This window comes from Equus asinus, chromosome 22, assembly GCF_041296235.1.
Source record: "Equus asinus isolate D_3611 breed Donkey chromosome 22, EquAss-T2T_v2, whole genome shotgun sequence".
In the NCBI taxonomy this organism is placed as follows: domain Eukaryota; kingdom Metazoa; phylum Chordata; class Mammalia; order Perissodactyla; family Equidae; genus Equus; species Equus asinus.
This window is the reverse complement of record NC_091811.1, coordinates 53,133,291-53,158,899: the sequence shown is the minus strand read 5'-3', so window position 1 is coordinate 53,158,899 and position 25,609 is coordinate 53,133,291. Positions and strand designations below refer to the sequence as shown.

The window sequence follows — 25,609 nt, the reverse complement described above, 5'->3', positions numbered from 1 at the left end:
AGAATGAAAAGAAACAAATAAATATATTATACGCCAGGTGTTGCTAAGTGCTATGGAGAAAAAGGAAGCAGGGTTAGAGCAACACGCTGTTTTGTTTTAGATAGGGTAGTCAAGAGATGATCTTCACAACACCCTGCAGGATAGCTGGGATATTAGCTATTAGCGTAATCTTAATTTTCTAGATTAGGGAAACTGAGACCCTGAATGGTTAAGTGACATGCCCAAGATCACCTAGGATTAGACGAGGATGGGAGCAGAAACAGATTTCCCAACTCTTGGTCTATTGTGAAGGTTATAAAAGAGGAATCTGCTTGGGAATGTTTATTTAATTCCTTTCCCTCTAGATAATGATCTTTGGAGAGAGGAAAAGAACTGCCTACATGCACATCATTAACCCACCACCCTGAGAATGGCCCACCTCCCTCTGGCTCACAAGCACTTGCCTCAACTTGATTTGGTGGATAAAATAATGGAAACACCATTTTGTGTTTTCATATTGTTGCAATGTTTTTTAACAACAAAATAAGATGAAGTTTTAAAATAGTATTTAGTTTTTATTTAAAACAGAAAGCGGCATCCAGGCTTATCGTGCAAAAGTAGGCAATGCGACACCTCATTAGCAATACTTCAGATCGCACCTAATGGACATAAACTTTCCTTTAAGAGCCTGTCTCTGCCCTGCGACCTGGTGAAAGTGTGTGGAAATAGATTCAGCAAGGATTTTCTGCCAGGAGCTCATGGGACTCGTGTGTGTGTGTGTGTGTGTCTGTGTGTGTGTGTGTGTGTGATTCAGAGTTCTTCACTTGAGGAAGCTGATAACATTAGTGAGGTAAGGAGAAAATTGTAAACATTGCTGGGAACCTAACCTGAGTTCAACCTAAACCCCACTTCTTACCAAAGGTAGACTGAAGATCTTAACGTATTATAGAAATACAGGAGGAGGAATGAGTTCTGGTGTAGTAGAATCAAGTTAAGCTATAAGGAAGAGGAGGCCTCAGGGCTGGGCCTGGAAGAATGAGTAGAGTGTCAAAAGATGAAGTTCCAGGACAGAGTCCATTCCAAGAGGCAGGGATGGCGACCAGAAGGCAGGGGACACTAAGGAAACGGAGTATGGTCTGCCACAGTGAAAACACGATATGTGATAGTCATAAGTGTAAAACACACTTAGAAAGATATAGATATAGGTCCAACCCTTATCTTGCATACACTGTGGATAAGGACATTGAAGCCCAGAGAATTTATGTGATTTGGCCAAGGGTAAGCAAGAGGCAAAGGCAGAATTAAAACGAAGGTTTTTATATTGCCAGTTAGCTGCTCTTTTCACTACGCCATTCCACTGGTAGGCTGGAGGTGGGTGAGCGACGATCTTCCTTTAAAAAGTAACGATGGGGACCGGCCCCGTGGCTGAGTGGTTAAGTTTGTGAGCTCAGCTTCAGCGGCCCAGGGTTTTCCAAGTTTGGATCCTGGGTGTGGACATGGCACCACTCATCAGGCCATGCTGAGGTGGCGTCCCACATAGCAGAGCCAGAAGGACCTACAACTAGAATATACAACTATGCACTGGGGGGCTTTGGGGAGAAGAAGAAGGAAAAAAAAGAAGACTGGCAACGGATGTTAACTCAGGTGCTAACCTTTTTTTAAAATAAAGTAACAGTATGTGGAGAGGTTAAGTAAACTGCCCCCAGATTACGTGTCCAGCTGAACAGTGTCAGCAGGACTGACATTGAGCCCAGGTCTCTGGAATAGCCTATCTAGGACTGCTAGAGACTCAGGGCTCCTTCACTGGAGGAGATAAAACACTGGAGCTAACAGAAATGCCACTCTCTCCCCCAGCAGCACTGCACTTCTTAGGACCCAACCCTTGGGAAGGGTTCTTAAACCACAGGGATCACCAGCGAGGTGAGTGAAAAAGCAGGGTTTTTTCTGTCTCTGGATTTGCCTGCCTAGCTTCAGAACTGAGCTAACTGAGGCTAGGATCATTCAATGAAAAATCAGAGAAGTGGGGAACCAGAAATATGTTGTAATGAACTCAGAGTTAGGAGGCATGAGTTCTAGTCCTGGTTCTACCACTAAAGGTGGTGTTGGCTTTTGACAATGTCACTTTGTTCAATTTATAAAACAACAAGGCTGATTGAGATGATGTTTAAGCCTACGATATCCTAATTTTCTATGATTCTTGGTGAACTCCAATTTGCGGGCAAAGGTAGATATGAAAAGTCGAAGATAAACTGAACTCTGGGAGATCACATATAACTTTTTCTTTTGGTGAGGAAGATTGGTCCTGAGCTAACAGCTGTTGCGATTTTCCTCTTTTTCTTTTTTTCTCCCCAAAGCCCCCGTACATAGTTGCATATCCTAGTTGTAAGTCCTTCTAGTTCTTCTATGTGGGATGCTGCCTCACCATGGCTTGATGAGCAGTGTGTAGGTCTGCACCCAGGATCTGAACTGGTGAACCCTGGGCCACCAAAGCAGAGCACATGAACCTAACCACTACGATGCCGGGCTGGCCCCCACATATAACGTTTTAATGAAACAGGAATGTGCCCTCTTTAAAGACACATCAGTCAATTCTGTAATTTGGATTGTTGTTTATAGGACTTTCTTATAAGAGGGTATACCCATTAAATAAAAAGGACACATGTATCAATGATCAGTTTTAAAAAATGGGAAAAGGAGTAGGAACCAACTCTGAAGGCCTTCTTTCAACTTAATCCACAGACTTTCCTGCTGTCCCACGTAAGACAGTTATTAGGAATGTACGCGGCCATTTAAAATTCATCAAGTCATTATCAAGCTTTGGAGAGAACTTTTTGTAGTGAAGATAGAAGGACACTTCAAGCAACAGAGAAAAAGTCCTTGATTTGATTCTCTAAAAACTGGTGGGGGGGGGGGAGGGAGGAATGAATTGGGAATTTACACTGATAAAACTTAAGATTCTATAATATGAAAGAAGGAAAGATAAATAACAAAATTAAGACTTCAGTAGGCTCAAGAAAATAGTAGAAAGAAAACCAAGAACAAAGGCATTCATGAGAGTTCAAGTTCCTTAAAATATCTATTTGTTTTTGCTTGTACATATAGAAAGTAAGTCTGGAAAACACTACTAACAGTGGTGTCTGTGCAGGGAGACACAGAGTGGGCAGACAAGGGTCAGGTGTAAGAGGAGACTTTTTACCAAATGCCCTTTTACTGAATACCTTTTCTACTGAACATCTTTTACTGAATTTTTAACTATGTAAATATGTTATCTATTTTAAAAATCAAATAAATTAAAAATTTAAATGTTCCTTAAATTTAATTATTTGCAGGAAACAGTTGAAAAACAAGAAATCCCAAGAAGGGAGAGAGTAAAACAAAGTACCAAGAGGCAAAGAAAATGTCATAGTCCTGGGAGGTCTGAGGCAATCCAAGGACAGGATGATCCAGGCTGGTTTCAGGGACCAGCCGGGAAACTGAGGTGAAACGCGACATGGCCAACACTGCCGCGGACCTCAGCAGCTCACGGAGGCTCAAACCAGCACCAGCTGCGACAGCAGTCGCTCGAGAACGGTAGACGCCAGTTGCATGGCCTAGCATCCCTGGAGAGTGTGAAATCCACAATGGAATAAAACCAGAACTTTACTAAAAGGGAACTAGTTTTCTTTCACTTTCTAAAATACAGAGGAAAGGAAATGAGAAACAAGTTTCTATGAGAGTCACAAAAATGATTAATCAGTCAGAAAATGAGGCCTATGAGGACAAGATAAAGATATCCACTTGTATCATTTAGCAAAGGAAAGAACTGCTATTTTGCAAGAATTATTTAAGGCAGCCCTTGAAAAACAAATGGAAGGGAATGTCCTCTTAAAGTAATTTCTCCTCTCAGGATTTTTTGATTTGTGGGTTAATTCCCAGTGTGCTTCCTTGTAGGGGAGACCTTGCTAATTTGGCCTAGTGAAAGGCCTAGTTAGTAAGAAGTATTAGTAATGCCAGTGAAGATTTCCAAGTAAACTTGAGCAAGCATATTATTTTTAATCGACTGAAAAATCTTGTCCTTAAAAGTACAATTAATACTTCTGAAGCGCTACTAATTTTCTTTCTTGTCATGGGTATTAATTTGCTTTATAATAATCATTAAGTTATGTATTTCTGTTTTATGAACTTTTCTGGATGGTAGTATATTTTACAACTTTTCAAAAGGGATTAAAAAAAATACAATTAAAGTTACTCTCTCCACGAACTATTTAGCCTTGTGGTGAGGCCAAAGGCTGCAGTCAGACTTTCTATCATGAAAAGCCAGTCCCCTAATGGAACTCCATCAACATCTGGCCCATCCAAGGAATGATACCAATCAAGGCCAGAGACCCACTCGCTCTCTTTGGGTCCTCACTCCCAAGCCAGGGCCACTGAAAGCTGAGGCATTAGGAAGGAAAGAGGCTGTCTATACGGCAGGAACCAGGGAAAACAGCATGCAAAGGAAAATTGGGCTCTGACAATGAACAGCTCTATTATTTTTCATATGTTAAGTCAGGTTTAAGAAAAGGACATTTAATTTGTATTCGAGTTGGAAAAATAAATAGTTCAAATAAAAGCAAAGAGGTTTTAGCCACCTAAAAGGCCAGAGTCTCACAGGCTTTATCTATCTGCTTATTGCTGTGAGAGTACCTTCTGAAAAGGTTATACCAATTGGCCAAACAACCCAAACCCTGTGATGTATCATTTCTTTTCACCTCTACTAAGATGATGGATGCATTGGTAGGAAAGAGGAGGGAAATTTATTTCAAAATTTTACAATGAATGAAGTATTTTTCTAAAAACAGCCCAAGATTCCATGTTCCCTATTCACTCGCCCATAAAGCTAACACTTGCCTCCTCCCTCACCCACCGACCCCACTCGGCAAAGGCCCAGATAAAAAAGTCAGACTTTAAGGAAGGGAGGAGTGAATGGGGAAAGCATGACAGCTTATGAAAACTGCTTAACCCCAGAATCGGTATTTGAAAAAGTCCTCAGAAATTCTGTCCAACTTCTCAGCTTCTAGATGAGAAAATTTAGGCCCAAAGAGGTGAAGTGCCTTGTTAAAGGACATGAACTAGTTTTGAGAAGTTTTTTTCTTCACTGATTACTTTCTTTTCCCATAAATTATTCGTGGTAGCTTGAACAACACACATACTAAAAAAGAAAAATATAAGTAATAAACGTGGTGAATTATGGTAGAGGCAGGATTTCTTATTCCAGTCTACTGTTCTTTATATCATATCATGTTTTGCTCCCTAAATTCTCTAAATTTCCCTGTGGAAGATACAGGCTCCCGGGTCCACTGCATCCTATTGCATCTCTGTTCTGAGCTGCAACAGAAGTACACGGGGGAGGACCACTTTGTGCAGACAACATCTTAACTGCTTTTGCCATCCTAAACTAAAGATAATTCCACAACCACAGCTCAGTTAAGAGATATTGTCCTCATCTTACTTCTGTCCCATTATTAAGCCAAAGAAACTGAAATTTCTTCCAAGTTGAAAGACTGAAAGGCAATTTAGTTAAGGGCAGTTTTGTTAATAAAGGCAGTAGAGCTTTATATCTGTAAATACATCACCACACAAAGGCTCCCCCCTCATCTGGAAACACTACTGATGTCATTCTTTAAACGGCATCTGTCAAATAGGGACCCTAAAATGGTGTCTGACATCAGTCCTCGGGGTTCAAAGGCTAATCCCTCGGCTGGTGGATTAACCAGGGAGCTTCGCTTCTTCACTTGTTGCCTTGTTTCAAAAGATAATCGTGAGAAAGAAACCCAAGGTTTGGTCAAATGTTTGTTAGGGCAGCTGGGAACTCTTGGCCAAACGAAGACTGGTATTTCTTTCACCCGTGCTCCTTCCTAGCAGGGATAACAGAAATGACTCCAATGCAAGAGTCAGCGCTGGCTCAGCCCAGACCACTGTGCAGCAAGGCCAAAGCCCTGGGCTTGTCATCGCCCAGATGGGTTTACTCTATTCTACTCCTGCCCCCAACAGCTGTGATCGAGTATCACAAAGGGGCTGCAGAAGAGTATAAATCCATCATCTCCATTATATTAACGCCAAGCTCTGCTGATGTTGCAATAGTTCCAGCACCTTTATATTTAAAGAAAGAATTCTGAATGCGTGTGTCAGAGCCAAGGCTGTACCATCTTTTCCTACGACATCTTTCTTGGACTCTATTAAATAGTCCCATTTCATTTATTTCTTCTTTTTTCTTTTAAATCTGTTTAATCTTTTTCTGATCTGGCCTGGAGCCAAAAACAGAAGTCTTATTAACAGAGTTGAGAAGTGCTGAGACCCACAAGCGACCCTGAACAGCAATTAAACTGAGAAATAATCCCCATAAACCAGAACTGAAACAAAAGGTTAACTACTTATCCAGGCTTTAGCAGAGAGACACAGTTCTTTCTCCCCATCTCCCTAAGCCTGTTGGGAAAGGGGTATCTGAAGCTGCTCCTCCTCCTCCTCCAACTCACTTTCTGCGTCAAATAGTATGGGTCAAAGTCCTCCAGGGGAACCGCGACCAGGCCTTGTGGGATGTCCCCATAGATGAAAGGCAAACTCTTCCCTGCTTCCAGGTCACTGTTTGGCTTGGGCTTGCTGTCCTCATCGTCTTCCCGGTGACTGCCATCGGCCTTGGGCGGCTTCTTGAGCTTGCTCTCGGCAATGCGCCTCTCGATGTTTGCCAGTGACTCAGGGGTGAAAGGCTTGAAACTGTCAGGGCCTGGTGGTGCGAGCAGCCGCGCTGCCATCTTCTCATCCTGCAGCAGCTTCGTTAGTTATGCTGCGTCCAGGACAGGTCAGCTCTGGAAGAAACAGCAACACAGACAGCATTAATCAATCACTGCTCTGAAAAGAGGCCAGAACGGACCATTTCACCCTAACCCTTATTCACAGCCTTGCAACACAGTTTCTTTCCTGACACGGTTATTTTTCTCTTCAGAAAATCTATGGCATGAATGGACTAGCTGATGTTCACTGCCCACTACCCCCCCCCCGGGGGGGGGGGGAGGAGGATCAGCCAGGGAGATCACAAGATGGGAGTCTCCCGAATTGCTACTTTTTTATTATTTATACTTAGATGCAACTCACTGTTAGGAACCACATACAACTACGACCATATATTCCATAGCCTCAAGCAACGTCTATCCTAAACTAATGAGCCGTATTTAACATTACCCAGGGGCACATGTGAGCTTTGGAACCCTTTAAGCTCAAGTCACCTTCCTTTCCTGGAACTCTACTCCCTAAAGAAATACTCTTCCTTCCAAGGACAGTACAAGGGTAAACTGTCACTTTTTTCATATTTCAGTTTCTGAAAACACTAAAGGCTTCAAAACTCTGGAGACACAAAATACAGATAAAATAGCTTCCATCTGCTTTGGCTCTTCCATTTCAGGTTATTTTTCAATTCACCAAGTTGTGTAAAATCCATCCAGTATAAAAGTCTAGAAGTACCTTCTTTGACGACCAAGCTCCTGCCAGGGACAAATGCAAAGCATTTTCCTCTGTGGAGCGGGCAGCTACCTCCCACTCAGCAATGGGGACACGCAAATGAGAGAGGAATCTTAGAGAGCTTCCTCTGATGCAACACACTGCAGCACTGCAGGGTGAACGACAGCGGGAGGCCCGCGTGCAACACCTGAGAGGGGCTCAACCAGCAAGGACGAACCAGACGAACCAGGAGTCCCTTCTAAAAAGGAAAACTGAAGTAATGCCACACCAGAGCCCGTGATTGCCAAGCATGGTATTTGAAACGCCCATTTCCACTGACGTTTATGCAGAGTCCTGGGTTATTTAAATACGCGCCTGGAAACAGGGGAATCCCTACGGTCAACAGCAAGGTGTGGGTCACTGTCACAAAAGGCCCCAAGCAGGGGAGTCTCCCCACGAAGCTTCAGGGCTTTCCCGGCAGTTCATCTGGCGTGCTTGAGGTGCTGCTTCTCCTTTAGTTTTGTGAGCTCCACAAAGACAATCCAGGAAATTTTTTTAAAAGGCTAAAGACTGTTACTTCTCTCTTACTTAGCCCTCAGGGTCCACTTCAAGGCAAGTATCCATAAAACTCGAGGCTCCTCAAGACAGCAGTAGCGGAGTTAACTCTAAATAATTTGGGAGTGAAATATCCAAGGGCTCCTTTCACAAATGCACCCGCAGAGATCCCAGACTTCTCTGGCGATGGGGATTGCGAAGTGTGGCAAAGGCGGGGTGCAGTGTCCGTATGTGGGCTGGTCAGCTCATTACTCACAAATGAGACTAACGAGGCCAGACCCCCAAGTGTGCCCCTACACAGGCCAGTTAGCTTGATGGTGTGCAAAGGAACACCGTGCCACAGACGGCGGGGTCAGGGAAACCATCGTCATGTATGAAGCCTGGAACACTAGAGTTGCGAGCGATTTTACGGATTAGAAACTTGGGGTCCTAAGAGATTGGATGACTTGCCCAAAGTCACAGGGCCAGGATAAAAACCACGAGCACAGAGCTCTCACTCCCCAACTTACACTTCTTTAATTACGACAAATATCAGTTACCCAGCCTCCTCTCCTAACCCAGCTCCCACTACTCCTAACAGGAGGAGTGCGGTTCATCAAGTCTCACATGCAAATGCCAATGGTGTTACTGACCGAAGACTTTATTCAGTGTTTTCCCCAACCTAGAATTCCTGTGTCCTCATTCCTTTCCTCCTATCTTTCCCTAAACTGCCTCCCATAAATCCTACTCCTCCACAAAGCCTTCCCACCTGCTCCGGCCTTTAAGCGTTTTCCCCTTGCGAACTCCTACAGCTTTATCATGATCTCAGCTACTATTTATCACATTCTATGTCTCAGGAATTCTTCCAAGCACCTAGCTTGTATTAACTCATTTAATCTCCAGAACAACATATGAGGTAGATATTATCATTATCCCCATTTAACAGATGAGAAAACAGAGGCACAGACACCAACGTAGCTTGCCCAAAGTTACACAGCTAGAAAATGACAACGTCAGGATTCAAAACATCCTATTCACACTTGCTCTGGCACTTTACCATTGCTGTATTGTACCATATAAATTCCCAGAAGGTATGGGTGGTATCTTAAACTTCTGTATCCCCTTCACAGAGAATATGATTATGCCGGAAACCCATAACTAGCCCAAATGCCTGGGACTCCTTGGCTCCCACATCCACACTCATTCTCAGTCCTGTGTCACCCCCAGTTCCTAATGAGATGACAATAGGAAGTCACTGAAGATGCTCACAAATTCATGTGAGCTGGCTGCACACACCTGGCTTCTTCACAGGGAAAGTCGTCCAAGGCTACGTCCTCTGCCTTTGCTTCCAGACCCTGTTTCCTCCCGCCTTCGCCAAGACCATGTTCCCGCACTTAGCCCTCTCCCTCAACTCCTCAATCTTTACTTCTCCTCTCCTCTTTCTCATCTTCTCCCTTTATATCTTCATCCCCCATTCTCTCTTCGTTTGGCTTAAGTGATCCTGGGTCTAGTCTGTTATCCTGGTTCTACCCACAACTGCAGTCTCCTTCCCCTACCGCCTTTCTTCCCTAAGGGCTGGCCTTCTGCAATTTCTCTGCCACACTCTTTCTTTAAGGGATCTCATCTACTAGAATAATCTCTATGTGGGTGATTTTCAGATTTCTATCACCAGCCGTGATTGCTCTACTGAGCCCCACAAATGCCTGTCACCACTTCAAAATTAAAGCATTTAAACCACTCATCTTACTTCCAAAACAGATTCCTCCTCCTGGCTTCCTTAATTCTGTTACTGGGACCATCGTTTTCCAGCCATCTAGCATGGAAGCTCAGTCATCTTGCCCCATCGTCCTTTGCTGTCCTTGCCCAGTCACCAGCCTTACTAATTCTTCTTCCTTCGGTGTTTCCATTTTCAACAGCATCACGCTAATTCAGGTCCTATTGCAACAGCCTCCCACTTGCGGACCAGTCCTCAGTCCACCAGGCACTTCTCCAAAGATCCATTTCCCTAAAAATCCACTTCCATTATGTCATTTAACTCCCGCAAACCTACCAGAGTTATAGGACAGAATCCAAACTTCTGCCATCCAAGGCCTTTTACAACCTTATCCTTCTCAAACATTCGCTTCTATTGCTTCCTTGCAAGACCACATACTCTGGTGGCTGTTTTTTTGGTTTGGTTTTCTAGTTTTGCTTTTTTTTTTTTTAAAGTAGAACACAATACAATAAAGTGTACAGATCTTAAGTACACAGATTGGTTATTTTGTACATATGCATACACCTGTGTAAGCATCACTTAGATCAAGATAGAGATTTATTTCCAGCACTCCAGACAGCTCCCTTGAGCTCCCTTCTCAAGCCCCTAGCCCCACCTCCAGCAAATGCTATTCTGACATCTATCACCATAGATTAGTTTGGCCTGTTCTTGAATTTCATATAAGTACAATATAAATATCCTCCTCAGGGTCTCGCTTCTTTCACTTAACATAATTTCTGTGAAATTCATCTTTGCTGTGTGTGTATCAGTAGTTAGTTCTTTTTATTGCTGTGTAGTAGTCCATGTGTGAATATAGCACAATTTATTTATCCATTCTACTTTGACAGACATTTAGGTTTTTTACAGTTTTAGGCTATTATGAATAAAAGCTGCTTGGGGCCGGCACCATGGCCCAGTGGTTAAGTTCATGGGCTCCCCTTCTGGGGCCCAGGGTTTCGCCCGTTCGAATTTTGGGCACGGACAAGGCACCGCTCATCAAGCCATCCTGAGGTGGCATCCCACATGCCACAACTAGAAGGACCCACTACTAAAAATACACAACTATGTACCAGGGGGCTTTGGGAGAAAAAGACAAAAAAAAAAAAAAGCTAAAAAAAAAAAGCTGCTAAGAACCTTTTGTACATGTCTTTTGGAGGCCATTTGTGTTCATTTCTTTTCAGCACACAGGCAGAAGTAGAATGCTAGAGTTAGAAGAGGGCATATGTTTAACTTGAGTGATACTCCTTCCAGCAAAGTAAGAGGGTTCCAGTTGGTCCACATCCTCAGCAACACTTGGAAATGACAGTCTTCTTTTTTCTTTTTTTTTAAAGATTGGCACCTGAGCTAACAACTGTTGCCAATCTTTTTTTTTTTTTCTGCTTTATCTCCCCAAATCCGCCCGATACACAGTTGTATATCTTAGTTGCAGGTCCTTCTAGTTGTGGCACGTGGGACGCCGCCTCAGTGTGGCCAGATGAGCAGGCCATGTCCGCGCTCAGGATCCGAACTGGCAAAACCCTGGGCCGCCAGAGCAGAGTGCACGAACTTAACCACTCGGCCACAGGGCCGGCCCCTGACACAGTCTTCTTAATTCTACCCATTCTAGTGGGGAGATGTGTGTATATATATAGACACACTCACACATATAGAGTGGTATTCATAGTTTAAAAAAAATAATTTACTGAGGCAAAATTTGTATAAAATTAACCATTTTAAAGTGAACAATTCAGAGGCAATTAGTATATTCACAATGTAGTGCAGCTACCACCTCTATCTAGTTCCAAAACATTTCCATCACTCCAAAGGAAAACCCTGTACCCACTAATCAGTTTCTCTCCACTCCCCTCCTGTCTCCCCCTCCCCCAGCTCCTAGCAACCATCAGTCTGTGTTCTGTCTCTATTGATTTATCTATTCTGGATATTCATATAAATGGAATCATAGAATATGCGTAGCCTTGTGTGTCTGGCTTCTTTCAGTTAGCTAATGCTTTGAAGTTCATCCACATTGTAGCACATATCAGTACTTCACTCCTTTCTATGGATGGATAAGGTCTTGTTACATGTATGTATCACAATTTGTTCCTTTATTCATCCATTGATGCACATCTCAGGTTCTCCCACTTTTTGGCTATTGTGCACAGTGCACGCACATGTGCTTATTTCAGTCCCTGTTTTCAATTCTTTTGAGTTTACACGTAGGAGTCGAATTGCAGGGTCATACGGTAACTCTATGTTTAACTTTTGAAAAACTGCCAAACAATTTTCCACTGTGGCTGAACCATTTTGCATTCTCACCAGCAAAGTAAGCAGCGTAAGGGTTCCAATTTCCCCACATCCTAGCCAACACTTGTTATTTTCCTTTTTGTTTTTTTAATTGCAGCCATCCTGGTGGGTATGAAGTGGTGTCTCATTGTGGTTTTGATTTGCATTTCTCAAACGACAATGATGCTGCTAAGCATTTTTTCATGTGTTTGTTGGCTCACTAGAGTTTAATTTGCTTTTCTCTGATGATATTGAGCATCTTTCATATGTTTATTGGCCATTTACACATCCTCCTTTGTGAAATGCCAATTTAAGTCTTTGTCCACCTTTTCTATTGTTATTGTTATTGACCTGTGGGAGTTCTTTGTATATTCTCCATACAAGTCATTTGTTAGATATATTTCAAATATTTTTCTCCTTTTTTCGTTCTTAATGGTGTCTTTTGATAAACAGTAGTTCTCAATTGTACTGAATCCAATCAATCTTCCTTTTCATGGTTTTTCGTTGTTGTTCTAAGAAATCTTTGACTATTCCAAGGTCATGCAGCTATTAGCCTATGTTTTCTTCTAGAAGCTTTATTGTTTTATCTTTCTTATTTAGACTTCAAGTCATTTGGAATTGATTTTTGTAGACTGTGTGAGACAGAGGCCAAGGTTCATTTTTTTCTACATGGATATTCAATTGATCCAGCGTCACTTAATAAAAAGTCAGGTCACTGTTATTTTCATTGACTCCCAAATATACTTTCATTTTCTTACTTTTAATATCCTGAAGTCTTTCTTCCCTTCTTACCTAAGTTCTATTCATCCATTAAAACCAGATTAAACTCCTCCTTCTTCTGAGGAAATTGTCTTGCAAAAATTAAAAATAAACTTTTTAGATTTAGATGAAACTTAGATACCATCTAGTCCAACTATCCTTACTTTACAGATAAGAAAACTTATCAGTAAGCTAAGTAAGAGAGGCTGAGCTGTCTAACTGCTAATCAGTGACAGATGCAGAGCTAGGCACCTGTTTCTTGGTCTCCAAGATGATGTTCTTCTCACTATTAGGCAACGCACAGCCTCTCCGGTAACACACCCCGTCCATCATACCACTCCTATGTCAGCATTCTTCTGCCTGCAGTGCTGAGAGGAGATAGCCAGCCCAGATGATGCAAGGACAAGAAAAGTGATTTTTAGCCCTGAGAGTTCCAAAAGAGACTGAACTAGACTCTAAGTTGGGAGCAATAGATGATTAGGGCTCTCTGCTCTTGGTCTTCCAGGATTAAGACCTTAAATGCCAGTTGGGGCCTGGACACACACAAGTAAAGATGAATCCAACTCAAGGGAAAAGGGGTGGAAGAGGGAAAGAAACCTAGCATTGGAGTGAGGTTCTAACAGGGATGAAGGAAGAAAGCCATCAGGAGCAGCTATTAAAGGAAACACTAAAGGCAAGGGTACACACAACAAAATGTTAGGAAGAGGATCAAATAGCAAGTACTACTAAAAACTTATCTTGGACTTGAAAAAGAACAAAATTGGAGGACTTATACTTCCTGATATCAAAGTTACTACAAAGATACAGCAACCAAAGCAGAGTGGTCCTGGCAAACAGACAGACATACAGATCAATGGAACAGAATAGGGAGTCCAGAAACAAAGCCTCACATGCATGGTCAAATGATTTTCAACATCAGTGCCAAGACCATTCAATGGAGGAAAAGACAGTCTTCTCAACAAATGGTGCTGGGAAATATGGCTATCTATATGCAAAAGAATGAAGTTACACTCTTACCTTACACAATATACAAAAATTAACTCAAAATGGATCAGAGCTAAAGCTATAAAATTCTTAGAAGATGAGGCCAGCCCCGTGGCTGAGTGGGTAAGTTCACGCGCTCTGCTTCAGCGGCCCAGGGTTTTGCTGGTTCGGATCATGGGCACGGACATGGTGCCGCTCATCAGGCCATGTTGAGGTGGCATCCCACATGCCACAACTAGGTCCCACAACTAAAATATACAACTATGTACTGGGGGGATTTGGGGAGAAAAAGCAGGAAAAAAAAAAAAAGATTGGCAACAGTTGTTAGCTCAGGTGCCACTCTTTTTTTAAAAAAAAAAACTCTTAGAAGAAAATATAGGGGAAAAGCATTAGGACGCTGGATTTGGCAATGACTTCTTGCATATGACCCCAAAGTACAGCAACAAAAGAAAAAACAGATACACTGAACTTCACAAAAATTAAAAACCTTTGTGCATCAAAGGACACTATCAAGAGAGGAAAGGGCAACCCACAAAATGGGAGAAAATATTTATAAATATTTATCTCATGAAGGATTAATACTCAGAATATATAAAGAATTCTTACAACTCAACAATAAAAACCAAACAACCTAATTAAAAAAATGGACAAAAGATCTGAATAGACATTTTTCCAAAGAAGATATACAAATGGTCAATAACCACATGAAAAATATGCTCAATATCACTAATCATTAGCAAAATGCAAATTAAAACCACAATGAGATACTACTTCATACTCATTAGGATGGCTATTAAAAACAAATCAAAAAAACAGAAAATAGGGGCTGGCCCTGTGGCCGAGTGGTTAAGTTTGCGCGCTCCACTTGGGTGGCCCAGAGTTCCGTCACTTCGGATCCTGGGCGTGGACATGGCACCACTCATCAGGCCATGATGAGCCGATGTCCCATATAGCACAACTAGAAGGACCTACAACTAGAGTATACAACTATGTACTGGGGGGCTTTGGGGAGGAAGAAAAAGGAAAAAAAAGATGGGCAACAGATGTTAGCTCAGGTACCAATCTTAAAAAAAAAGAGAAAATACCAAGTGTTAGAGAAAACGGAGAAATTGGAACCCTTATGCTTCCATGGAAAACAGTATGGCAGTTCCTCAAAAAATTAAACATAGAATTACCCTAAGATTAAGCAATTCCACTTTTAGGTATATACCCCCAAAAATTGAAAACAGAGACTCAAACAGATATTTGTACACTCCTGTTCGTAGCAGCATTATTCACAATAACTAAAAGGTGGAAACAACCCAAATGTCCACGGACACATAAATGGATAAACAAGACGTGCTATATACATATAATGGAATACTATTCATCCTTAAAAAGGAAGGAAATCCTAACACATGCTATAACATAGATGAAACTTAAAGACACGCTAAGTAAAAAAAAAAAAAAAGACATGCTAAGTGAAATAAACCAGACACAAAAGGACAAATATTGTATGATTTGCGGTACCTCTAGTCAAATGCATAGAGACAAAAAGTAGAATAGTGGTTATGTTGAAGAGTTATTGTTTAATGAGCACAGAGGGTCAGTGTGGGAAGATGGAAATGGTCTGGAGATGAACAGTGGTGATGGCTGCACAACAATACCACTGAACTGCACATTTAAATTGGTTAAAATAGTAAATTTTATATTATGTATATTTTACCACAATTTTTTTTAAAAGAGAAAAAAACCCCATTTACTGTGCCCACTTCTATATGCTAGAAACTGTACTGACAATCAATTTAGCTCCCCCTTCAGAGACCTTTAAAGTCTTCTAGGAGTGGCAGACAAGCCAACAGGAAAGTACAGTATGATAAATCCAATAAAGTCAAACAGGCTTTTACAGACACACACCAGCAAGACACCTAATCTAGTTTGGAGAGATCAGGGAAGGCTCCCTGGAAAAAGTGACATCTCAGCTAAAGCCTGAAGGACAGCTAGTGGAGTGGGAGATGATAGGAATATGGATAGAGCTTTGCACGAAGAAGAAATAGCACAGACAAGAGACCCCAGACAAAGGAGATCAAGCCAGCTGGGTACCGCCAACAGATCAGTTAAGTGTACTTTAGAAAACTAACTAACAGGTAAGCAGGTGCAACAGCAGGCAGGCAAAGTCGTTATCATGGGAAGAAGTTTTGATTTTATCTGAAGGCAATAAGGAGATAGTGAAGGCTTTTAAGTAAGGAATGGTTTGATCAAAGTTACATTTTAGAAAGACTATTCTGGCTACAGAGTACAGAATGAGGAGGGCCGGGGGAGATGAGGTGGGGGAGGAGCAAGATCAGAGGGAAGAAGACCAGGCAGACGATTTGTAGCGACTCAGCGGAGAGCTGACGACGGCCGGAACCACGCAGCAGCAGCAGGGATGACGTACCCAACAGTCTTGTCGACTAACTGAACTGGGAGGTAAAGTAGAAGGAAATCAAGAAAGAGGCCCAGATTTTTGTCATGGGCAAATAGACGGAAGGTAGTAACCTTCCCTGAGACAGGGGATAAGATGTGACGCACAGCTGTGGGTTTAAGATGGTGACTTCCCTTTTGAACAAGTCGAGTCTGAGTCGCTTTGGTGCATCCAAATGGAGCCCCTGAACAGGCAGTACATATGCAGTCCTGCAATTCAAGGAAAAGACTTAACAACAAGAGCCCAAAGAAGAGAAAAGCTTGGTACAGAACTACAGCCAGACGCTGAGGGCTGCCAGCCAGCTCTCTGCGTGTTGATATAGAGCTCATTTGGAATTAGCCAGAGGAGAGCTCTGCCCTGGGAGGAAGGTGGGCGGCTCCTATCCCAGGAGAAGAGAGAAGTGCAGCCAGATGGATAGAGTCTACACTGTCCCCACTCCCTGGGCCCCTCCTTCCTCCAGTGACAACTAGATGCTAGACTGCCAATTTTCTACTTTGTCACGTACAGATTTCATTTTGGAAAATCATATAACAGTTCTAGAAATTGAAATAAAAACAATTTTGTCAAACCTTAATCTTACGCATTTGAAACATAAAAAATTGCAGTCTTAGGCCTCTCTTGATAGCATCAGAATCTGGCTCTCCCTCCCACGAGATCGTGGGGCCCGTGCTCGCCCTGGTTGAATGTCAGCATTCATGCTGGCTGCCAGCGCCCTGCGCACTCTTCTCACCGGCTTCCCACCTCCTGAGGCCACTCTGAAGTTTGTTCCTCCTGAGCCTCACACCCTCCAGATTTTCCCAAAGCTGAGCTATTTGCCTCTGATTCTCAGTAACCGGTCTGTTTCTAACACTTTTGAGAGAGTCACTCTTGGTTGATGCGCATCTGTGTCTTCCTGCAGATACCCTTTGAAGGGTCTGTTTATAGAATATTTTCAAAGAGGCCGTATATAGATATAAATACGAGATTAACCACGATAAATAAGAAACTCTATCAGGAGGTACTTGTGAAGCACTTACACTTTGAGTACCTGAATATTTTGATCTAAAAACGCTTTGAAATGAAGTCAAAACCAATGATTATAATGATTACAAATGGATCAAAAGTTTCTCTGAGCAGATCCCATCAGCCCCAAATGAAGCTAGGTTTCCACCTTATCTATATATCCACATAACTATCAAGCCTGCTCGTCTCCCGGCTTCTCAATATAGAGCCCAATCAAGAGGCCATTGGACTCCCATCTCCCTGCCCTGCAGACACTACATGCCAAAATTTTCCTCTATTTTATTACCTACCCCCCACCACCAATTTTGTTTTTCAAATTTAACTGGCTTTCCGCGTTTCTTGTATTTCTTCCGCAAGGCGCAGGAGCCTTTTGCCTTCACATCCCACACGTTAAACCTTTTGTAGACTCTGGCTGTTGCCCCCACTCTATTGTCATTCTCTTCACTAGTCTCCTGATTCAAGTTATGATGCAAACAATTTTTCTTGCCCATCACTTTATAATTGAAAAGGGTTTCATTTTTGTGATCTGTGGTTTTCTACTTCTTTTTGCCTCAACTCCAACATGCACGTTAGATTTTACCCTCAATTTCCTAAGCATTCCTTTCAGAGCAGTACTGACTCTCGTCTCCACCTATTTGGTCCCTTCCTCCATCCTCATGCAATGGTCTAGAGAGAGAGCAGATGTTCTTATTTCCCACTAGGTTGTTTCCATGTTTTCCAGAGAACTAAACTATTGACATATGTTTAACATCTAGAAAAGAAATGCCAATTAATAGGTGCTCCTACTTCTAGGGAAGACCAAAACATTTAGGAAGCCATATTTTATCTCAAGGATCTAAGACAGGCTTCTAGATATTTCTCTAGGGCCTGGAGGAGAAAGTCTCACTGTATGTGTTCTCGCACAGCATGTGTTGGGCATGGTAGGAACAGGAAAAATCCCTCCACAAGAAGGAATATGGTTGGGAGCGGAGGGAGGAAGTAGCTGTATACAAAAAAATTATAAAATTCCTAATTATAACTGAGGAAAAGAAATCGACATATCTTGTATTTCATGTTATTCTTTCCCTTTACAACTGGATAAAGTTAAGTCCACTGAATATATGATTTGGGTTAGAGATTCACTGCTTCTGACCAAAAATCCAATGGTTTTAGCTTTGCCTCTACTGTATAATGACTATGAGACCTACTAAAATGACAAAGAAAGTACAGGGGTTGATAGTGTCTAGAAATGTAGACAGTGCACAGTAAATATTAGCTCTTAATACCACCTGTGTCACCAGTTTCATTTTTTCCATTCCACTCAATCTTCATAAAAAAAATTCAAAACAATTTCTGTAAATCATTGCACAAATCCTGCAGAACAAAGATGATATCACAGTGGAAATAAATTTTGGCGGGCAGTCAGTGACACAAAACACTATGCATAAAGATTCATTTTTCAGTTGATATCAAAATATCCAAATGTGGGTATAAAAGGTAGTTAAGGGGTATCAATATATCACGAGTACAAAAGACAAATATAGGTAAGACATAGATATTCTCTACTACATTTTAGACCATACACAGCTGAAGGCATGCTTGCCAAGTTCAACTGAGGAATGAAGATGATTTCACTCATGCGAGAGAAAGAGATGGTGGAAATGCTTGCTAGACTTATGACATCTTTCCCAAGTGAGGATGAGGGTATGGGCTATGATAAATAATGTCGATAACACCACAAGGTCATATTACTTTTGTCTGCATATACGCTTTTTCACAGCATACAGAATTCAGAAGTTAAGTCACAAGATTTCACAGCTGGTCTTAACTTTGCCGTCTTCAAAAATAGGGCATTTTATTTACTATAATGAAGATTGTGAGGTTTCTGCTCTCTATGATTGGTAAGACCCTAGCCCGTATGTTTCTATAAAGCTTCATAATTTCTAATCAAAATAATGGTTTTGGACAGCTGACATCACCTTTGCTACAGAGATTTTTTTTTTTTTAATTAAGACATCAGATCAAGATCTCTTCTACACCCCAAAAAGAGAAACAATCCTAGGTCAAGATTGAGAAACATGTTATAGTTCAGATATTATCATTGATCAGCTGTATGGTCCTTAATAAATCAGTTCACCTACCCAAGCCTTATCTTATTTATAAAAGGAGGGAGGTGAGTGAAATGATTTATAGAGCCAGCTCTGCAATTTACCAGCTAACTGACCCTGAGCAAATTATATCATCTTATGGAACCTCCACTTCTCCATTTGAGGGTTGGATGAGATGATGTGTGTGAAGAAGGTCTCAGTAAATACATGATAATCACAATACTACCCATAATAACAGTTAATATGGAGCATTTACTATGTGCTCTTGGCACAGTTCTAAGAGCTTTTATATAATTCTTTTGATCCTTCCAACAACCCTATGAGGTAGGTATTGTTATCATCCCATATTACTGATGAAAAAAATGAAGCACAGAGAGGTTAAGTAACTTGCCCAAATCACAGAGTGGGATTCAAACCCAAGTTGTATGACTCCTCGGTCTGTGTTCTGAACCATTTCACTATACTACTTCTTGTTATCAGCACTCTTTCCCCTTCTCTGTACCACTTCTAAGATCCCTTCCAGCTCTGTAACTCCATAAAAATAAACTAGTTAGCTGCCCTGGACCCTGACAAGCTAAGTAAAGTTGGCTTCTCTGAGAGAATTACCAAGGTTCTAAATGTATGGAGGCTTAAATCAGAAAGAACGGCGTCCTGACTCAGTACCTATCATCCAATAATTATGTGTTGAATAAAGGAATGAACACAGAGGCTAAAAAGAGGTCCCGCATTATTTAATTGATCCTTACCAAACCATGGCCAAGAACTCATTCATTCAACAAGCACTTCTTGAGTGTCTACTACGTGGCAGCTACTGGAAAGCTTAGAACTTAGAAAACCTAAGTCATTATCAGTCAGTGATGATGTAGATTCCTGCACTGGATGGTAGAAAGTTGGATTAAAATTTTAAAGTTTTTTAGTTTTTAATCAGTGGAAGTCTTTTTCAAATGACATCAGGATGAAATGTCAAGACACAATAGACTTTAAAACCTCCTCTGCTCTGTCTGAAGCAGGGAGTGAGCCTGAAGTCCAGCTCCGCCTCTCTGTCATCCTGGAAGACGCTCCTGCAGTGTTGGGATGGCTCTAAAACTATTACCCAAAATAACGACTGGGTCTCTTTCAACTCCAGAATTCAATGGACAACTCTTACAACAATGGATCTGGGACTGTTTACCAATAAAGTTCATCTGATATGGACATGCAAGAACATATGAAAGTGGATATGTGCCTGTCTGCAAAGCTGGTGCAACGGCTATAAAGATTATGATCATATATATTTGCAGGTACTTTATAAACATTATCTTTAATCCTCACAACAACCTAATTAGGCAAGTACTGACAGATTCATTTTACAGGTGATGAAAGAGAGACTCAAAGAAAAAATATGAATTCCCAAGGTCACATGGGAAGCAGCCTCCCTCCAAAGCCCCCTGCTTTCCCCTGTACCCTGATGCCCCCAATAATGACCAAGGTCAAGCACTTGCCTACTCCAAAGAAGCTCTAACAGGGGGAAGACTTTTAATGACAACATGAGGACTGACAGCTTGCATGGAGTTCTGCTACTCAAGCAACACACACATTGCTTCACTGGGCAAAAAAGGTGACACCCAAACTGGGCCAAACTGTGGGGCATTCAAGCAGCATCGAGCACCAAAGCCTCAGGTGTAGCTAAGAGGTCTGGATGCAGCATCACAGAGGTCGCAGTGAGCTTGTACCGTTTCTCTTCGCTTGCTGAATCAATCACTAACGGATGGAAGAGCAGACCCAGTAGATGATTACTAGAAAATAACCTACTGATGAAATAGCGAAGCATCGCTCACAGTTCTATGGGGCAGTATGGGGGAAGGGAGGCGGGGTCATCCAAGCAGCGCTATGGTCCTCAGACACGGTGACTACAAGCGGAGAGACACATACAAGAAGGGCCTGAGGTACAGCTCCAACCATGGGGATGAGGAAAACATCTTCTACACAGGGTCACCGCAGATGAGGAGCAGATGACAGAATATCTGTCAAGGGCTCTCAAAGTGTTATTTAAATGTGAATATACTAAGACACAGTAGCCTGGCTATGAATTGCTAGAAAATCATAGCAGAAAACAATCCAGTGTGGTCACTCATGATTAAAAACAGAGTAGATCTTTCCTGAACGAGATTTTAGATGTGCTAGGAATCTTAGGAGATTGAGCTGACAGTGTGACAAACTCTGCAAACAGTTGCTGGGGCTACAAATTAATGCAAACTCACATTTGTTTAGTGCTTTAACATTTACAGAGCATTTTCTTATCCTTTACCACATCTCATCCTGACCTGTGAGGTTAGAGGAGCAAATATTGCTAGATCCAGCTTCACACAAAAGGTATTTGGGGTGAGAGAGGTTAATTGACTTGCCTTGTATCAAACAGCCAGTGATACAGGGACAAAATATTAAATGGTCCCCTGTCCATTTTCTGAGGAGGGAGAATTCCTTTCCTGTTGAGACTAGCTATCTTCCTTATGCTGAACAGAACAATGGGTAAGAAGGGAAAAGGGAAAACTCCCTAAATAATAATAACAATGATGATAATAACAACGGCCATGATTTGGGAAGGTGGCTGATGCTGGAGAGTATGACCCAGGAGATGGTGTTGGTGATGCTGGGAAGTTTAGGGGCAGACAGAAAAGGAGAAAGAAAAAGAGGAGATGGAACAACTATTACATGGAGTGGCTAAAGAATACTTTTTGGGAAAATCTAGTGGCTTAATGTTCAATACATCTTGATAATCTCTTCAAGAATCTTCCAGTAAGGATCTGCACTCTTCATTAACTCTCCTGGAACTGAATTTGAATGTGTTTTGTTTCTGCTGTTTTTGTTGATGTTTTGTGTTTATGGTGCCTTAAGAGAAAAGCAGCGTAGCTTACAAAGCAGGTCGTTACATCTGAGTTACACTGGTAAGTGGCAGGACGTGGGCTGGGTCTGAGTGCTTCTGCCCTCTACCCCAGGGCTTACCTAGGATAACACACTGCCTCTAAGCACCATGGACACGACGTGGACAGGGTTTTTTCAGAAGCATCCACAACACTGTCGGCAATGCCTGTGTGAAACATCATCTACAAATATAAAGCATAGCAACACGCATCCTAATAGTGTTAATAACACTTTCATAACTCCTTTCCAACTGGAATCTCACAACCACGCTCTGACAGGCTCACAGAGGTTAAGTGACTTGCTCAGCGGCACAAGGACAGCAAGTAGCAGAGCCAGGACTTACACTTAGGATGTGACTCTTCATCCAGTGTGCTTTTCCGTAGTATGATGCTTCTCATTCAGGAAAAGAATGTTATAATGGGACAAGCAGGGGTAGCCAGATTAGAAAGATATTTCTGATCTCACTTGTAATATATTAACCAAATTTAATCTTATACTTTTCCCTGAGATGTTCAAAGTTCTCCCTCTCATCTACTCGGAGAAGATGGGACTAGCAAAAGATCCTGTAGGAAAAATGAAAGCATAAGATTGTTCCTGAGTGCCATGGTGCCTTCGCTATTGCTAACCACCTCACTGATGACAAATGGACGACAACTCCTCAAAGCTGGCACAGCCCCTGCAACCTCAGGGCCAGTACAGTAATTCTGAACTGGTGCATACAATCAGGAATTGGGATGAAATTTAGGTTTGATGGCTATGGCTCCCTTCTACTCAAAAACCTTTAGACTCTCCACTGCTTTTTGATTAAAATTTCAGATCCTTAAATGAGCACTCGGGGCCCTTTTCAGCCTATTAATAGACATTCTCTGCTTGTATCTTATGCTCCTTAAAACCAGTCCTCATCCTGTACTTTTCCATTCCTCCACCTTTGGTTGTGCATTCCTTTTGCCTAGAATGCTATCTCACCCATCCTTGCTTGGGATAGCTGTTCCTATGGCCCCTGATCAAAAACAATCTCTCTCTCCCCTCAGTATTTTATAGCACTCCTAAAACACGACTTCAGAGTTTTTCATTCCTGTGGCTCATTTTCCCCACCTTATCATAAGCACCTCAAGGGCACAGATCATGCTTGTTAACCACGGCATCCTCCAAATGCCTTGCCTTGCACTGGGCTTTGCCCACCAAGAGGAACAGCAGGCCACTGGATAACCTGCCACAAATGAAAGAATGGTAGTCAGTTACTGTCTTAAGTAAGACAACGGCCACATTGGGAAGCAAATTAACTCTAATACCTCTTAAATAATGCATCCAGCAGTTTTGAGGTCTTCAATATCCAAGAGAACCAGTCAGTTACTGTCTTAAGTAAGACAACGGCCACATTGGGAAGCAAATTGACTCTAATACCTCTTAAATAATGCATCCAGCAGTTTTGAGGTCTTCAATATCCAAGAGAACCAGGGATCAAATCAACTGTACAACTAAATTTCTGTTACTCACCTTTCCATACACCCATAGTCTAAGATCTCTGTGATAAAAGTTAAGTGATGATTTGGGAATATAACATTTGTTGTCAATAAATGGAGGGTTCCTCTTGGGCTAACATTGCTTTGCCCTCACTCACACCACTAGGTGGAAGATGGTAACCATCTGAATAGTTGGGCCCAATAGGCTGTCTTACTCTTGACATTAACAAGAGTATGATAGATCAAGGAATTCTATAAAAACTGTATTATTAAACAATGAATACTCGGGATGGCAGTTCCCTCGGGAAAGGTAGATTAGGCGAGGTGGGGGGAGGCTTCTGGGTTGCTGGTTACATAGGTGTGTTCACTGAAAATTTATCAAGTACACAGTCATGATTTCTGCATTTTTCTACAGCATGGTATATTTCGTTGTAAAGTTTTTATAAAATCAATACTGATAAAACAACTTATCTAATATTAAGAAATCATATCATTTAAAGCAAGATTTTAAAAACATTTAAAATCAGGTAAGATGAAGGAGGATTCAATCTAAAGTTTTTAAAATCGTTATTTATCTCAATCCTGGGTTTACTTTCTTCATTTCCCTACTTCCTCATTCACTACTTCTAGTAAGGCACTGGCACTTAAAACTCTGGCTTTTCATTTCTCCATTTAAAAGTTCCAGAGAGAATTCTGGAATTCTTACTACTCAACCTAATTACCTCTCTTGTACCAATGAGCAGAAAACCTAGTTTCAAGTTTCCCATCAAATGGCTCAGTTTCCAGAATGTCCCCTTTAGTTGGGACCTTTTCATTCACTCATTCGTTCAACAATTATTTACCAGTGCTATCTAGGTGCTAGACATTGTGCCAGATCCTGGGGATTGATTCAATGATGAACAAAATACCTGCATCCCCTCGGTTTGGAGCTTAAACTCCGGGAGAGAGAGATGGACTACCAGCCAATCACGGTGCGGTGACACAGCAGCATTAAGGGTTAAGGTGCTAGGGATCCCCAGAACCCAGAATTACGGGCAATGGATGTGGGGGTGGGGTGGAGGTAGGGTTTTCTATAAAAGTAATATCTAAGCTGAGAAGACAAGGAAGTTTGTTCCACAAACATGTGAAATGTGAGAAGTCCTAGGGACAAGACAAACAGAAAAGAACAAAAAATTAAAATTAAGTTTATTTCTCTGCAGTTTGACCCAGCCTGTCTCCAACCCCATGAGAATTTCTCATTAGAAGTGGTTCACTTGTTAACCATGCTGTCAGTCTTTGAAAATCATTGTCTTAACATGCTTTTACGTAATACTAAATGGCATGCTCTGGCTTTAAAAATCCTCTCAGTTTTTTCCTCTAAACAAAATTCTTTAAAAACAAAAATTTTTTCAGGCCAAGAGAACAGTAAAGCACATATCAAATTAAAGTGTTTGAAAATTACAGCCAGTTAAGGTAACTATAAAATATTCTCAGGTCCAGATTGGAGAAAAAACTCTGAGGGGTTGCCAGTACTCCTTTACTGCCTTATTTTGATATCCTGTGACCTCTTTAAAAAAATAACATTTATTGACATTTGTCCTGATTATAAAAATAACACATCTTTCATTGTAGAAAACCCGAGATATAAAAAATAAAAACCATCTATGAGCCTAATACCCAAAGAACTTCTGTTAAATCCTTCCATGTGCTTTCATTTGCCTATAATTTTATAAAATTGGAGGTCATATTCTACATAAAACTGCTACAGACTGAATATTTGTATTCCCCCCAAATTCCTATGTCAAATTATAAAGAGAGAGTCGCTTAAAAAGAGACCCCACAGAGCTCCCTAGCCCTTTCTGCCAAATGAGGACACAGTGAAAGAGCCTTCTACGAACCAGAAGCAGGCCCTCACCAGACAGTGAATCAGTCAACGCCTTGATCTTGGACTTTGCAGCCTCCAGAACTGGGAAATAAATGTTTGTTGTTTATAAGCCACCCAATCTATGGT

General features: G+C 41.6%; 1 protein-coding gene across 10 annotated transcripts in view; it reads right to left on the bottom strand.

The window, feature by feature from the left end:
- Nucleotides 1-25,609, bottom strand: part of SCN8A (sodium voltage-gated channel alpha subunit 8) — a 178,836-nt gene that overhangs the window by 113,727 nt on the left and 39,500 nt on the right. For 9 of the 10 annotated variants that reach the window (XM_070495305.1, XM_070495307.1, XM_070495306.1 and 6 more), the window contains one exon: nt 6,474-6,803. In XM_070495305.1, the coding sequence (XP_070351406.1) occupies nt 6,474-6,749 (276 nt within the window). In that variant the 5' untranslated portion in view covers nt 6,750-6,803. Of the gene's footprint in view, nt 1-6,473; nt 6,804-25,609 lie in introns of those variants that run through there. The other variant, XM_070495314.1, reaches the window with a different exon arrangement.